Raw genomic sequence first — 17,438 nt, 5'->3', positions numbered from 1 at the left:
TCAAGCCAGCGACCTCAGAATTTTGAACTGGGGACCTCAGCATCCTGATTCCAACACTATATTCACTGTATACCACCACTAGTCCGGCCCAAACTTGACCTTTATTACTAGTTTGTTTTCTAATTGTTAGATGAGACCACCTAAGGAAAATTTTGTTGCCAAATTATTTTCTATTTTTCCCAGTATCATAAATTATGTATTTAACATAATTTTAAGGCCACTATTCAGGCAAGAGATCAGTAACTGAATGCTGATATAGTCAAATCACATTATTCTTTAATAAGACTCAATATGCATCAAAAATAATTATTGCATCAGTTGGCAATAAAAAAAATTCCACTTAAATTAAATCCTACACACCCAAGAGAACTGTCTATTTTTGCAATGAGGACCTACACTCCTCTGTTCAAAATATCTTCTCTAAACACCAAAGTATTATGCAATGTGCTAGGCAGTGAACGTACACTGTCAGGCAAGCTAGCATGCCACAGTGGTACAAGAGAAAGCTCAACAAGTTCAAAACTATTCTTCAAGGGGAAAACCAATGCCATAGGAGCATAGGGCAGGAATGACCAACACAATGTGGTAAAAGTGAGAAAAGGGTAAAATTATCATACACGAAACAAAAAGCCACTGAAGGGTCTGATGCAGACACTACTAGTATGATCAGATCTGGGTTTTGGAAGGATCACAATGGGCAGCACAGGGTTTGAATAGAGAGGGTAGAGTAAAAACAAAGGAACAGCAAGAAGAAAAAAATCTAAGTGAGAAACAGTGGAGGCCCACAGAAGATAATATCTATGGGATTAGAGAAAAGTAAATTTGGTTGAGGTTTCGGCATTAGAATAAACTAGACTTGTGGAATTACTTGCTGTGGGCTATAAAGGGGATGAGAGGAGTCAAGGATGACTAAGCAACCAGCTCACTGAAGCAGCAAATGTTTGAGAGGAATAAAATCAATTTTGCACATGTTGTTTCTGAGAGCATGACATCCAAGTACAGAAGTGCAGTAAGAAGTTAAATATATAGGTCTGGAGTTCATTTAAAAAACTGAGAATAGGATAGACATTTAAAAGTGATGAACACACTATAATAAATAAAGCCCTTTACATGGCTGAAGTCACTTGGGAAATGTATGAAATAAAAAGGTCTAGCATGACCAGGCGGTGGCACAGTGGATAGAGCGTTAGACTGGGATGTGGAGGACCCAGGTTTGAAACTCTGAGGTTGCAGCTTGAATGCGGGCTCATCTGGTTTGAGCAAGGCTTGAGCCCAAGGTCGCTGGTTTGAGTAAGGGGTCACTTGGTCTGCTGTAGCCCCCTCCCCCCAAGGCACATATGAGAAAGCAATCAATGAGCAACTAAGGTGCCACAACGAAGAACTGATGCTTCTCATTTCTCTCCCTTCCTGTCTGTCTGATCCTATCTGTCCCTCTCTGTCTCTCTCCGTCTTTGTCACAAAAAAAAAAAGGTCTAGGACAGAGCCTTAAGGCACACCAATCAAGCAACAGGCAGAGATCACTACTTGTAAGTTGGATTTTAAATTCTGCATCAATTGTGAATGTAATAAAGAATAATTCTTAATATAATTCTCAAAAATCAAAAACCTACATTTAAAAAATATAAGAGGTCGGGAAATTAATATTTATTGCCTACCAATTATGTACAGTTACCTTTTCATATGTATTCAACTACTGCCACAATTAACTTTTAAGTTAGATGTCAATTCTTAAGACAAGGAAACAAACAGCTTAAATAACTTGTGTCAGGTCACAAAGCCATGACAGCCACAGTCCCAAGCAACCTGTAACCCCAAAATTTCAGAGTAATTCTGTCTGAGCTTAGTGCTTGAGAGAACCTACCATTAAACTTTTAAAATAGTATGTTATGGAATAATCAAACCTTTGTTTCATAAGAATTTAAGGCTAAAAGATCAGCCAAGTTCTTTATGTTACAGATAAAAAAGTTGAGGGCCTTAGAGATTAAGGAACTTATGCAAAATATGTATAATACTTAAGTTTACTAAAGTGGTATACTACCCAATAATTTGTAAGAGAATCAGAATTACAAGTGTCATCTATATATCCAATACTAAAAGCACAGCAAGTGAAAAGCAGCTAACAATCCAGTTTATCTGTGGCCATGAAAACAGTCCACAGGAGCCTGACCAGGTGGTGGCGCAGTGGATACAGCATTGGACTGGTATGCAGAGGACCGAGGTTCGAAACCCCGAGGTCGTTGGCCTGACAAACAATGAACAACTTAAGTGTTGAGATGAAGAATTGATGCTTCTTGTCTCTCTCCCTCCTATCTGTCTGTCCCTATCTGTTCCCTTCTCTCCCTCTGTCTGTCTCTGTCCCACAAAAAACAAATTAAGAAAAACAGTCCACATGAAACAATGCTTTAACCAAATGAACTCATTATATTTCATTTCCTTTACGTAAAAAAGTTTGTCATTATCAATAATTTGAGATACATTTTTAAAATATCACACATGTTCTTTTTAAAAAATGTATACCAACCAATATAGTAAGACCAAACCATAATCAAAGAATCAGTATAGCTGCAGTATTAACTTCTTTACAATCCCAATATAGTCATCAATAATAAAAATGGTATTTCACCAAATAGCATTTTGTCTCCATTAAGCATATTTCCTTGATTTTTAAATAAAAGACCATGACTTTTATTCTACAATTAATATACTTACTGCTGGGTGTGAGCAGTAATTTTCTCACTCACACCCCAAATTTTTCAATTAATTTTGTTAGTTATACTTACTGCTATAATTTCCATAAATCATAACCAAGGCAATAACATTTTAAAAAGGTACAACTTCCTCAGTGTGTGTTGTATTTCACATAGAGTCTGTCTGTCACATGTAAGATTTCAGAAAGACAAGTTACCAGGATTTAAAAAATACCTTTTCTGCTGACAAGACAAAGCTCTTTCACAACAGCCTGCTAAGAATATCTTAAAATCAATTTAGCACACCTAATGACATACCTAAGGACCCCCTGGACTGTTGACTGTTTGGTGGTATGTTTTCCTTAGCCATGGAGATTAATATTTTACTCTTTTCAGATAGCTTCTCTGATGCCTTTCCCTGAAACAGATACAATATTTACAAAAGCAGCGGAGGGAGGGAGGGAGGGGGGGGATGCTACAAAATATACAATTCATCTCAGTACTTTTTTTTAAACAACCTGACAAAATTATAGAGTACATCATAGAAAAAAAGAAGCACTTAATACTATAATAAATGTTCTAATATTTAGCTCATTCATTTATAAACAAATAGTCCCCGAGTTCCTGCTAGGCACTGTCCCAGGCACTGGAAATACATGAGTGAAAAAGACATACAAGAATCTGTGCCATTATGGAGCTTATAAACTATTGTGGAAATAAACAATAAACATAACACATAACTGAACTATGTAATATGCAGAGAGGCAGGGAGGGGCTATGGGAAAAATAGAAACGGTTTAGAGGCCCAAAAATGAAGAGGGACAGACTTCAAAGCCTCACTGAGCAGGTGATACCTGAACTAAGGCTTAAGTATTATTATTTGTGTACTATTTAATATTAGAAATTATAACAAAGCTGTACTTAAATCTATATACTAACTCCAAACACTGTAAGCTAGTCCCAAGTCCTGGAGAGAGGTTCAACAGCTGGACACATGGTTCAGATCCTGAATCCACCACTGTGTATACCAGGACAAATTACTTGGTCACTTTAAGCCTCACTTTCTTTATCTGTAAAACCAGAATGTTTCCATCTACTTTACCGAGCTATTATGATTAAATGAGATAATACAAAGTCTTTCATACAATTCCTTGCACATGACAGGTATTATGGCAGAAAGACAAATTAGTGTGGGTGGCTCTAAGAACAAGCAGAGGATTCAGGTTGCCAGGGATCGAAACCTCATCCTACTATCACTTTAGTCACAGTCCTTAAGTTCTCCATGCCACAGTTTATTCATTTGGAAAATGTTAACAGTACTTACCTTACAGATTCATGTGAAATCTCAATGTAACCTCATATAAGACTGCCTCATCCATATATTGTACACAAAAAATGTTAGGTATTTAAGTTCCTTTATAATTAAGGTGTCCATATTATTAATCATCTCAACCAGGATACCTTTGTCCAGAACAAATGCTACACCAGCCAAGATACTGGGACAACGGGTAAACCAGGACTGTCTCAGGCAAACCAATATATGTGGGTACCCTCATTACAATGGACCATATGGCACAGATTAATCTATGTCCTGTATTCTATTACATATAGAATAGAATGTGAGCCCATGAGACAAGGGGCCACATCAGTCTAGGTCAGCTGTTCTCAACCTGTGGGTCGCGACCCCGTTCGACCCCCGCCGGGGTCGCGACCCACAGGTTGAGAACCGCTGGTCTAGGTGAATGCTGTGCTGTCAGAGCCTAGCGCAGTAGCTAGTACAGTCTCAGTAAGTATTTGCTAAAATGGATGAATCGCTTTCCACAAAAATAGGCAAGGTTAGAGCTTTTTCAGACACTGTTTTCAAATTTATATTCTGAAAAGCAAGTATGCAAAACAAAAGAAACTATTCTTATAAAGACATTTTTGTCAGCTTCAAAAAAATGTTAAGATAATGATTCATTAATATATTAAAATAGTCCACAGAGAATGAGAACGTGGTTTTTATATCCTGTTTCTATTCTGAAAGTTCCTTGTACTGGAGCTAGTCTTCTAATCATTTTATGAAGCACATAAAGTATTCATTAAAACTCTAAAGAGAGAGGAGAAAGCGTGAGATTTAAACACAAAACTGCATTCTAAGTCACTGAACTGCTGCCCAGTCCGGCACACCAGCACAGCCACCTGCAGGATGAAACTGAACATTCTGACTCAGACCAGCATGCTTGCATTTACACAGGGCTGATCTTCAGAAACAATTTTAATGAAACAATTGCAAGAAAATTATTAACTTTACCTTCATTTCCATGTAAGGCAGATCCCTTTCCAATTCTGCTTTGTCTTTGGCCAATTTGGCTTTGCGCTCTTCAATAAATTTATCCAAATTATCAGCCATTTTGCAGATACTTTAAAACAAAACAAACAAAAAATACTGCAATGAGCACAGCTACAGCGATACCAGAGTATTTTTAGGCTAATTATTAACATGCAGACTTAATCTACATTTAATATTCAATCTCAATTATTAAATTGAGAAGCTCAAACAAGCTTGACTGAGATATGCCTGCCTGCTTTCTCTCACAACTCCCCCAAACTCCTACAACATACTTTAAAATATCTGAAAAAAAGAATTTGACTAGCTTTTGTCTCTGGTCCCTGGGAAGGAACTTCAAATCCTTAGAATTGCACTTTTATAGTCAGTTCTCTCTCTCACCCCTAACTCTGGAAACCATCAGTCTGTCTTCTATCTCTACAGTTTTGTCTAATCTGGAAATTTCATATAAGTAAATACAGTATGTGGTCTTTTGTGTTTGGCTTCTTTCACTTATCATGTTTTTAAGATTCATCCTTGTAGTTGCATCCATCAATAAGTACCTATTTTTTTATTGTTAGGTACTATCCCATTGTATGGAAATACCACATTTTGTTTATCTGTTCACCTACTGCTGGACATTTAGCTTTTTTCTATTTTCTTTTTCTTTTTTTGGCTATTTATGAATAAGTCTTCTGAGCATTCAAGTACAGGTACAAAAACAAACTGGCCATAAGTTTTTGACACTCTTCCATACAAACCTTGGAGTGGAACTGCTGAGTCCTCTGCAACTATGTAAAGCGGGGGTCCCCAAACTTTTTACACAGGGGGCCAGTTCACTGTCCCTCAGACCGTTGGAGGGCCGGACTATAAAAAAAAACTATGAACAAATCCCTATGCACACTGCACATATCTTATTTTAAAGTAAAAAAAATAGGCCCTGGCCGGTTGGCTCAGTGGTAGAGCGTCGGCCTGGCGTGCAGAGGTCCCAGGTTCGATTCCCAGCCAGGGCACACAGGAGAAGCGACCATCTACTTCTCCACCCCTCCCCCTCTCCTTTCTCTCTGTCTCTCTCTTCCCCTCCCCAGCCGAGGCTCCATTGGAGCAAAGATGGCCTGGGCGCTGAGGATGGCTCCTTGGCCTCTGCCCCAGGCGCTAGAGAGGCTCTGGTCGTGGCAGAGCGACGCCCCCGAGGGGCAGAGCATCACCCCCTGGTGAGCAGAGCTTTGCCCCCTGGTGGGCATGCTGGGTGGATCCCGGTGGGGTGCATGCGGGAGTCTGTCTGTCTCTCCCCGTTTCTAGCTTCAGAAAAATACAAAAAACAAAAAACAAAGTAAAAAAACAAAACGGAAACAAATACAATAGTTAAAATAAAGAACAAGTAAATTTAAATAAACAAACTGACCAGTATTTCAATGGGAACTATGGGCCTGCTTTTGGCTAATGAGATGGTCAATGTCCGGTTCCATATTTGTCACTGCTAGCCGTAACAAGTGATATGACGCACTTCCGGAGCCATGATGCGTGTGTCCCGCGTCACCGGAAGTAGTACTGTACGTGAGCAAAGCGGCGCTTTGCGGTGCTGCCACATAGTATCCCAGGAGCATCCTGTGGATGCATCCTGTACTCCTCTCACTGACCACCAATGAAAGAGGTGCCCCTTCCGGAAGTGCAGCGGGGCTGGATAAATGGCGGTAGTTTGGGGACCCCTGGTGTAAAGTGACTGTACCATTTACATTCCAACCAGTATTGCAAAAGTTAACTCAAAATGGATCATAGACTGTGATGTGTGAAAGAAAACTATAAAACTTCTAAAAGGAAATAGAAGAAAATATTTGTGATCTTGGCCTAGGCAAAATTTCTCAACTATGACACAAAAAGCATAAACAACTAATTTAAAATTGATGAAAAATCAATAAACCTTTGAATAAGGGTTGCAATTTTTATACAGTGCTTGGTTATTTTCAATCTTTTTTATCTTAGTAATTCTATAAGGTGTACAGAAATATCTCATTGTGGTTTTAACTTGCATTTCTCTAATAACTATGATGTTGAACATCTTTTCATATGCTTATTTGCCATCTATATCTCTACATATTTATATATAGATATAGATAAAAACCACTGGCAAAATGTCTTCAAATCTTCTGCCAATTTTCAAATTTAAATTGTTTTATTATTGAGCTTTAAGATTTTTTATATATACTGGATATAAATCCTGTCAATCATGTTTTGTATATATTTTCTCCTAGTCTGTGGTTTAAGTTTTCTCGATCATGTCTTAAGAATTTACTTTTTTAGAGCAGTTTTAAATTCAGAGCAAAACTGAGCAAAAAGTACAGATTTACCATATATCCCCTTCCTCACTCATGCATAGCCTCTCACAGTATCAGCAGCCCCTACCAGAGTGGTACACTTGTTACAATGAACCCACATAGACACACAGTTTACAGTAGAGTTCATTCTTGGTGGTGTATATTCTATGGGTTTGGACTTATGTATGGCATGTGTCCACCACTGTAGAATCATACAGAGTAATTTTACTGCCCTAAAAGTCCTGTGCTCCACCTATTCATCCTTCCTCCCCTCTAATCCCTGATCTTCTTACTGTCTTCACAGTTTTGCTTTTTCCAGAATGTCATATGATTGTTATCATACAGTATTAGCTTCTTTCACTGACTAGTATGCATTATTAAGCTTCACATTGCCTGACCTGTGGTGACACAGTGAATAAAGCACCGACCAGAAATACTGAGGTTGCCATTTCGAAACCCTGGGCTTGTCTGGTCAAGGCACATATGGGAGTTGATGCTTCCTGTTCTTCCCCTCCTTCTCTCTCTCCCTTCTCCCCTCTCTCTAAAAATGAATAAATAAAATCTAAAAAAATAAAATAAAAGCCTTTGCATTGTCTTTTCAAAGCTTGAAAAGTATTACTTATTTTTTATTTATTGATTTAAAACATTTTTATTTTAGAGAGGGAGAAGGGGAGCAAAATAGAGGGAAAAAGAAAGTAGGGAAGAGAGTGGGGGGATGAGAGAGGGAAGGAAAAGAGAGAGAGAAAGCAACATCAGCTTGATGTTCCATTTTATGCATTCATTGGTTGATTTTTACATGTGCCCTGACCCGTGATCAAACCCACAATCTTGGTATATTTGGACAATGCTCTAACCAACTGAGCTACCCAGCCAGGGCTGCTCATTTTTTTGGTGCTGAATAATATTCCATTGTCTGAATGTATCAGCTTATTCACCCACTCCTTCACCTACTGAAGGACATCTTGGTTGCTTCCAAGACTGAGCAATAACAAACAGAGCTGCTATAAACATCTGTGTGATCGCTTCATTTTTTTTTTAAGATTTTACTCAATTTTCAGAGAGTAGAGAAAGAGAGAGGGAGAGAGAGAAACAGAGACAGAAAGAAGGGGGAGGAGCAGGAAGCATCAACTCCCATATGTGCCTTGACCAAGCAAGCCCAGGGTTTCGAACTGGCAACCTGTGTTCCAGGTTGATGCTTTATCCCACTGCGCCAACACAAGTCAGGCTGTGTGATAGCTTCTTAAGAGCAAATGTTTCTAATTTTTTGAAGTCCAATTTATCCATAATTTTTTTCTTTTCTTTTTTATTATTGAGAGTTGAGGAGGCAGTGAGACAGACTCCTGCATGCGCCCTAACTGGAATCCACCCGGCAAGCCCCCTACCTGGCGATGCTCTATCCATCTGGGGCCGCTGCTCCATTGGCTCAGCAATTGAGCTATTTTAGCACCTGAGGTGAGGGCACTGAGCCATTCTCAGCACTCAGCCAACACACTGGAACTATTCAAGCCATGAAAGAAACAAGAGAGAGAGAAGGGGGAAGGGGGCATAGGGAAAAGGGAAGAGGGAAGGGAAGGGGTGGAGAAGCAGATGGTCACTTCTTTTGTGTGCCCTGACCAGAAATCAAAGTCTATGGCTGAGCGACTGGCCAAGGCCTTTCTATTTATTTATTGTTTTTTAGAAGTTATATAGTTTTCTCTTTTACACCTAAGTCTATGATCTGTTCTGAGTTCGTTTTTGCAAATGGTGTAAGGTAAGGGCCATCAGTTCAGTTTTGTTTCTTTGGGGGGGGGGGGGGAGGCTGCATATAGATATAATATTCCAGCACCATTTTTTTAAAAGACTATCCTTTCCTCATTGAACCTAGAACTTTCTTAAAAAATAATTTTTCAAAAACCCATGAAACTTAGTGACTAACTGTATATGTAGCAAGAAAGGAGGCACTGATTACCAAAACTTTAAGACCTAGAAACTAAATGTGGAAGGAATACTGGTCAGAAATAAATCAGAAGAAGCTGGCTGGTTTGGGAAGGTTTGGTTTAGATTGTTAATCTGGAGCTAATATGACATTCTAATGGAAATTTCCAGCAAATGGTTAGAAATTGCAGGCTCAAATTCAAGTAAACGGACCACATTAGATATGTTTACTTAAGAGTTAATTTTAAAGATAATAGTTGAAGCTGTAGGGGGTGGCGGCAATGAGCCAGAATTAAATGCTGGCAGTGTTCCCTTAAGGGGGTTGACAGAAGAATTAAACTAGAAAAATACAAAGAATTAGTAATTAAAAGAAGGATATAAAGAAAGCCAAGTCAGAATAATTTGTGGAGAAAAAGAAATATGACAAAGAACTTTCAGCAATGTCAAAAGCAAGAGTGTTTTTAAAAGCACCCACTGAATTTAATGTTTGGGGGATAATAATAACTTGTAAAAGTGCAGAAAAGCAAGCTTTACCTAAAAGAAATATGTTGCAACTTGTATCAGTTAAGTAGTACATAATATGAACTTCATTCTATTATTTACTTCCAAAAGGAACACAGTTTTAAAAATATGGGTATAGCAAAATATATTCCAAGCCAACAAAAGTTAATATATTTATCCATTTTTAACTTGCTATTCTTCACAAAAGGTTTTTCCTAGTAAAAAACTCAAAACAGCTCAATACCAAACATAGTTTTCATGCAAAAAAAAAAAAAATCACTTAAAATCCCCAAATTTTCCTAAAGATTTTATGTCTAATAGAAATAAAAGATAATGATGAAGTTTTATTTATACACACACACACAGACTGTGCTTACAGGACTTTGTACATAATTCAAGCAGAAAAGTCTTAAATCTAAAAAAAACCTAACAAGCCTCTTTCAACTCTGAAGGCATTCACGTAATTCTGTTAACAATTATTATTTGTTTAGCCAGACTTTGAAAGCTCTCGCTCTTTCCACAGATACTTAAATTTTCCTTGACTATAACTTAACATCAATTATAAATTCTAAAACTGATTTTATACAACAGTAACCATAGTAACAATACACATTTCTAAACAATGGAAGTGAGTCAGATGAAAGTTTATGTTTGATCATTTCTAATTTTGTTCTATTGTCTAATCTGATTAGAGTATATCTCTACTATTACACTGAAAAGTCAAAGATACTAATGAGCTTTCTCCTGGAAATGTCTCCAGACAAGAAACACTACTATAGTTAAACAAGTTGAGTTTATTACTCATTGCATCAAGAGATGCATCCTTGATACCCACCATGGAGAACTATTTTAGTAAGACAGTGTTAGAGAAGACTTACAGGATAGCCCTGGCCAGGAAGTTCAGTTGGTTGGAATATCATTCTGATATGCCAAGGTTGTGGGTTCAATCCCCAGTCAGGGCACATATAAGAATCAACCAATTAATGCACAAATAAGTGGAACAACAAATTGATGTTTCTCTCTTTCTCCCTTCCTCTCTCTCCCTTTCTCTCTCTAAAAAATAAATTAAAAACAAAAGACAGGATTCGGGACTGTGTTAGGTGATTTGGAGGAGGGTTTAAGGAAATAGAACTTTGCTCTGGATTTAATGCTGTCAGTGTGAGGGTAATTCATGACTGAACATCTTAGTAAGATCTCTATAGCGTGAGGCTAAAGCTGTTAATTGGTTGAGACAGCAGTCACTCATATTAGGTGAGAGAGGGGATGTCTGGCATTTTGTGGCTTGGACAACAGTCATGTCTTATCTGCGTTTGGATGGGATTATGGATGGTCTTGTTTTTGTCTTGATCCATCACAGACACAAAGCAGCCTCAATGTGATGTTGATGTTCTGTGCAATTACTTATCTTCAACAGAACACCAAGCCTAAGAAGTATTGTCAGGCCAGTTTCTAGCAACACAAAGGCCTGATGATAGTGCAACCAGCTTCCAGCAGCCATGTCTACTTTCTTTCTTACTTCTAAAAGCATGTGACAACTTAAATAAAACAATTTCAACCACAAAATTATTCAAAAATTAGTGATTCAGAGAGACTGAGTTAATGGATACAGCCTAAGTACAAAATAGAGTAAGAATATTTATAATTTAAAGATGAAGTTAGAAGAAAGCTCAGTTGAAAGAAACCTAAATAGGATTCTTTAATCTTTCTTCATCCTACAATGTAAAATTACAACTTTTTTCAAGATATTACCAGTTTTTTGCCTGACCAGGTAGTGGCGCAGTGGATAGAGCGTTGGACTGGGATGCGGAAGGACCCAGGTTCGAGACCCCGAGGTCGCCAGCTTGAGCGCGGGCTCATCTGGCTTGAGCAAAGAGCTCACCAGCTTGGACCCAAGGTCGCTGGCTCCAGCAGGGGGTTACTCGGTCTGCTGAAGGCCCACGGTCAAGGCACATGTGAGAAAGCAATCAATGAACAACTAAGAAGTCGCAACGCGCAACGAGAAACTGATGATTGATGCTTCTCATCTCTCTCTGTTCCTGTCTGTCTGTCCCTGTCTATCTCTGCCTCTGGAAAAAAAAAAAAAAAAAAGATATTACCAGTTTTTTCCCCAACAGCTATGTACATGGTATATAAATGATAAAGTTTTCCAGTATGTGACTGGCTTAAATATGTTCCTTAACCTCTTATCCCTCAGTTTCCTCTTCTGTAAAATGAAAATAACTACTAAATTGTTATGAAGAAAAAACAAAACAATGCATATAAATTGTATGGCACACCTGACACACAGAAATCAATAAATCACAGCTGTTTTACTAATTCTTGCAATATTTTCAGTCTTTGTATACATCAGTATCTGCCTTTATCTTAAAAGCCTCCAAAGTACACTGGGATTTAAATCACCAATAACTGATGTTTGGTTATCATAACTGCAAGGTGGTCAGCAATGGCGGAGGGTCACGTGAGGAACCCAGACCTGGGAACTTTGGCTAGAACCGCCCACACTCATGTATGCCAAAAGAAACTTCCCAGGAGTCCTTTGGAAAAGAGCAACTGTCTGCCAGCCAGTGAGATTTCACCACGTCATATTAGCTCAACCACCCTAGATGGGACCCTTTAAATATCTCCCACGCAGATCACTCCATGCGACTTCCCTGGCCTCTGTCCCTGGGTCCAAGGAACCTCGTTGGGTGGGATGCGCTGTATTCAATAAAGCTTTTGTTGATCCACACTTCATGGCTACGACCCTTCCTTCTTCCTGGGGGGGGGGGGGGTACCTTACAATAATCTAAACCAGGAGTAGTCAACCTTTTTATATATCTATTGCCCACTTTTGTATCTCTGTTAGTAGTAAAATTTTCTAACTGCCCACCACCAGTTCCACAGTACGGAAGTAACTTTACTTTATAAAATTTATAGAGCAGAGTTACAGCAAGTTAAAGCATATAATAATAATTACTTACCAAGTACTTTATGTCGGATTTTCACTAAGTTTGGCAGAATAAATCTATATAAAACAACTTACTATAGTTAAATCTATCTTTTTATTTATACTTTGGTTGCTCTGCTACCAACCACCATGAAAGCTGGAATGCCCACTAGTGGGTGGTAGGGACCAGGCTGACTACCATTGATCTAAACTAACATCTCTAAATCTTAAACTGAGGCCTCTCTACACTTATCATACAGCTAGAAACATAAGCAAACCAGAATATATTCATTCTGCTAAGCTTAGGCAAATCTGAAAAACAGAGAGAACCCAGAAATAACTGAGTATGTCCAAATCCTTCTCTCAGTTTCATCAATCACAAAGGGAAAAATGTTGCTCCCATCTTTTCACCTCCTCAGTAAAGTGCAAATTTCCTCCTCACTGAGGAAGCAAGAGGAATGGAAAATAATGCCTCTCCTAAAGGAGGGCTTTAAGATTCTAGATGCTGGGAATTTGGACAAGATAATGCCACCTGTCACAGTGGCTCAGTCTAGCTACAACAGATGGGAATTTAGAGATTCAATGTGGAGTACCCATAAACAATCCAGTGGAGTTATCAAGAAAACGATTTGGCGAGACCAGGCACAATGGATAAGAGCATTGGACTGGGACACAGAGGATCCAGATGCAAAACCCCAAGGTCGCTGGCTTGAGCGTGGGCTCATCTGGTTTGAGCAAGGCTCACCAGCTTGAACCCAAGGTCGCTCACTAACTTCAGCAAGAGGTCACTCGGTCTGCTGTAGCCCCCCACTACCCCTCGATCAAGGCACATATGAGAAAGCAATCAGTGAACAACTAAGGTGCCACAACAAAGAATTGATGCTTCTCATCTCTCTCCTTCTTGTTTGTCCCTATCTGTCTCTCTCGTGTCTGGAATTTAGAATATAGCCCAGGCTAGAAGAAAAGATGTAGCAGATATTTTGTTTTGTTTTTACATGATTATTAAAACTACAAAAGAGCCTAGCATAGGAGAACAGAACTGAGGACAGAATAGCAGGGGGTGATAACAAATGGGTATAGGTTGCAGGAAGGTGTCTGTGTAAGCCTCAGGAGACAGGGAGGGGTGAGGTGAACCAACACACTGTTTCTCACTCACCTCCCCCCCTTCCAGAGATCTTTCCACCAAGTGAAAGGTGCTCAATTTTCTTTTCCCCGCAGATGAGCAACTTACTGCTATGGGCACACCCAAATATTAACAAGTCTCCCTAAATGTTGCTAAGAAGTAAACACCATGTTGCTGGGGGCAAAGGGAGGTTAGGGGTCAGGATATATACAGAGTGAATACAGGCACACCTCACTGTATTATGCTTCATTTTATTGCACTTCACAGATACTGCACTTCTAACAAATTGAAGGCAAGACCCTCCAACTGCAAAAGATAAAAAAAACAAAAAAGACCTGACCTGTGGTGGCGCAGTGGGATAAAGCATCGACCTGGAACACTGAGGTCGCTGGTTCGAAACCCTGGGCTTGCCTGGTCAAGGTACATACGGGAATTGATGCTTCCTGCTCCTCCCCCTTCACCCTCTCTCTCTCTCCCTCTTTCCTTCTATCTCTCTCCTCTCTGAAAAAAAAAAAAATGAATAAAGTCTTAAAAAAATTATAAAAAAAAAAAAAAACAAAAAACAAAAAAAAAAACAAAAAAAAAAACAAAAAAGGACTATCTTTGTGTCTGGAACCAAACCCACAGTATCTCCAAGGTATTCCTGATTCCTGTATACAAGGCACTATTAAGTCTGTTAGCAGCTGTTAGTACATCATTAATGATGACCAAGGACAGTAGCATAAATTAGCCTACGGGTAATGCAAAATTGCCAAACACTTGCCCAAATACCTTTGTCTCCCACTCAGGAAAGCAGTCAGAATAATGTTAAAAAGGTAACTCAAAATCTGCTCAATGTTTGTGTAATAGTTAAATCACATTCCTCTGAAAACTTCATTGGAGAAAAATCATATTGAAAGCATCTGTTTCAATTCACCCTATCTAAAAGCACCTGCTCCCTCCCAGAAGGTCACCTGTTACTGCAGGAAACCCAAAAGTTCATCCTCAGCGAACATTCCCGCAGATATATAACCACCAGAAAGTCAGTGTTCTCCTACAGAAAAGATTGATATGCAGGGGGAAGAAATCAGCATCTTACTAGTTTCCATGGGACTCCTTTTAGTTTGTCAACATAACAAGCCAGTCTTTCACTTACAATAGGACTTCTCTGAGGATAACTATCTTTTTACAAACGCAGGATGGTTGCTATTAGGCTCCTGCATTTTCCAAGGTGTTTGTAAACTAGGTGATGGTTTACTCTAGAATTTAGTGTTCCGGGAAATCCAAGCTAAACTTCTTAAACCCGTAATTTTGAGATCCAGCCTCTCTCAAAAGATGAGTCCCATGGCTATCACTGAAAAGTGGATTCAAATCCCAGACAACAATCCTAAAATCAAGGCACCTGGAAGAGAAGCTAGGTGGGTCCAGGACCATAACCGCACCGACCTCAGGGGGCGGTGATGATTAAATAAATTTTACTTGCAAAGCAAAACACTGGGAACCAGCCCGGGAGCACAAGAACTCAAGACACGTTAACATTTAACCAGCACTGGGGAGGAGGGAAGGTGCTCAGGCAGGCTTAGCGAACCCGGCTGGTGGGCTGGGACGGCGCCTGGGAGCGAAGGCACTGCTGTCTCTGGTCGCCGTGGGCGGCGGCCTCCTGTAAGTAAGCGTCATCGCGTTGTCAGGCAACCGGGTCTCCACGGCACCGCAGGTGGCGGTGCCTGCCGCGCCCCGCGCGTGCAGACCGCTGAACCAGGACACGGCTCCCGGCGAGGCTCCCAACCACAGGAAGCCCCCAGCCGGGATGCCAGGCGCTGCCTTCGGCTCTGCTGCGAGACCACGTGGGCCACCACCGCTAGCCCGGCACCGCGAGACTTGCCCCTGCAGAGAACCCGGCCCACCGACCCTGTAACCCCAACACCGCCGCCAGCCTGGCAGCCGCGAGACCTCGCCCGCCTTGGGAACCTCCCTTCCCGCCACATTCCGCCAGGCCTCCTCCCAGCCCGAGGCCGGCGAACGCTTACTCGGGAGAGCGGGTCCGCGTCAGGGGAGAGCACAGCGCTCTGCGAAGCTGTCCGCGGTCCGAGGAGGCGGCGGTGACCGCCTGTCGCGGGCTCCGCCTCTTAGACCGAACCCTCCGCTCGCCTTTCACCAACCGCCGAGCGCGGCCCCGCCCCCACTGGGAACTCGGGGGGACGGCAGCGAGGTGGGGGGCACCCCCTGCCGGCCCGGAGGCCGCACAACCGCCCGGCGGCTCGCAGGGCTCTCCCCACCCAGGCTTGGTGCTTTGTCTGGGGGCTGTTAAACCGGGGAGCTCTCTCCCAAGCTAAATTCCGGCCCCTCTAAATCCTCCAAGTCCCAGCTGGCCTGGGAACAGTCAGAGCCTGGGAAGAAAAAAGGTGAGGGATGGCAGTGAAAAACACTGTTGGCATACCGCTCCGGGGCATGAAATTTCTCCTAGGAATCTGGTCAAGTTTTGCCCTGGGCTTTTATTACTAATTTCAACATATTCAGTTCTCCCCTTATACTGAGTGGCAATGTGCTACCGCTTCCACTAGAAAAGGGCTTCCACGGAAAGTAGAATTTAAGAGTCTTTTGTCCTAAATTACTTTGTAAGAAGGTTTTAAAGATACATTTTCTTTCATTCGAAGTCTATCAAAACCTTCGGGAGTATGTGAATTCGATCATTGTAATGTTTTTATTTTAACTATATGCCAGACACCGTATAAAGTAAGGAGTGGAAGCTGGGATGCTATTCTCTCCCACCTACCCCTTTCTTCCACCCTCAGCCCAAGCAAAAATGCCTGTGGTCCATCTGTAGTTAGGGATATAGCAAGGAACACAAACCTGGTCTCTGTGATTTAGAATTTAGAATCTAGTGCGGAGCGGCGGGGAGGGAGGGGGGAGTTAGCAAAAATACGTTAAAACAAGCAAAAAAAAAATAATCATCATCGTATTTAACTTTTGGTAGAAAACAAATATAACTTGAAATTAACTGGGTCTCGGAGACAGGGGTGGTTTCACGGAGCAATACTGAAAATTAAACTGTAAGCTACTGTAACAACTGGACACTGGGCATTTTCAGAACACTAGTAAGCCCTATGCACGTTAACACGTCCACGAGTTCCCAGGCCCGCGGCGGGACCCTGGAGGACGCCTGGTGCCTAACCACCACTAGCGCGCAGGGTTTACACGTGTGCAGCAGGTCGTCTTAAGTAAATTAGGATGCCACGTTTATTTTTCAACCGGCACCCAAAACCACTTACATGTCAATTTTTCTGCATCCTTATTTTTTTGTCTTTCAGCAATTTCATTGAATTTCAGGTACCTACACCCACATAAAAACAAGTTTTCCGCCTCAACCCCAGCTTAAGGAGCTACCCGCTTTAATATGGCGGAGGTTGAGCCTGCGCAGTACGAACAAAGAAGGACAATTCCAATCTCGGGCATACCGTTAACATGCCCTTCTTCCGGTGCAAAAGGCTATACCATTCTCTTACCCAACCACTGTTTGTCCTAATTCACACACATAATTCCTCAAGATAATATGTTTTCCCCTAAACCACATGAAAATTCCTCTGTACCTAACTATTATATAAGTACTGTTTATATGGTCGCATCTTGGAAGAAGAGCCCCCGCCACGCCAGAATGGTCTGCACCAACTTCACCTCCGGTTCTAGG

General features: G+C 40.9%; 1 protein-coding gene across 10 annotated transcripts in view; it reads right to left on the bottom strand.

Moving 5' to 3' along the window:
- The window catches only part of CSPP1 (centrosome and spindle pole associated protein 1), a 119,013-nt gene extending 101,910 nt beyond the window's left edge, over positions 1–17,103 (bottom strand). For 8 of the 10 annotated variants that reach the window (XM_066266259.1, XM_066266264.1, XM_066266267.1 and 5 more), the window contains exons 1-3: positions 15,781–15,904; positions 4,981–5,089; positions 3,006–3,105 (exon numbers count right to left, since the gene is read on the bottom strand). In XM_066266259.1, the coding sequence (XP_066122356.1) occupies positions 3,006–3,105; positions 4,981–5,079 (199 nt within the window). In that variant the 5' untranslated portion in view covers positions 5,080–5,089; positions 15,781–15,904. Of the gene's footprint in view, positions 1–3,005; positions 3,106–4,980; positions 5,090–15,780; positions 15,905–17,022 lie in introns of those variants that run through there. The other 2 variants (XM_066266261.1, XM_066266269.1) reach the window with 2 other exon arrangements.
- Positions 17,104–17,438: the final 335 nt, after the last annotated feature.

This window comes from Saccopteryx bilineata, chromosome 3 (assembly GCF_036850765.1).
Source record: "Saccopteryx bilineata isolate mSacBil1 chromosome 3, mSacBil1_pri_phased_curated, whole genome shotgun sequence".
NCBI lineage: Eukaryota > Metazoa > Chordata > Mammalia > Chiroptera > Emballonuridae > Saccopteryx > Saccopteryx bilineata.
This window is presented reverse-complemented; position numbering and strand designations above follow the sequence as displayed.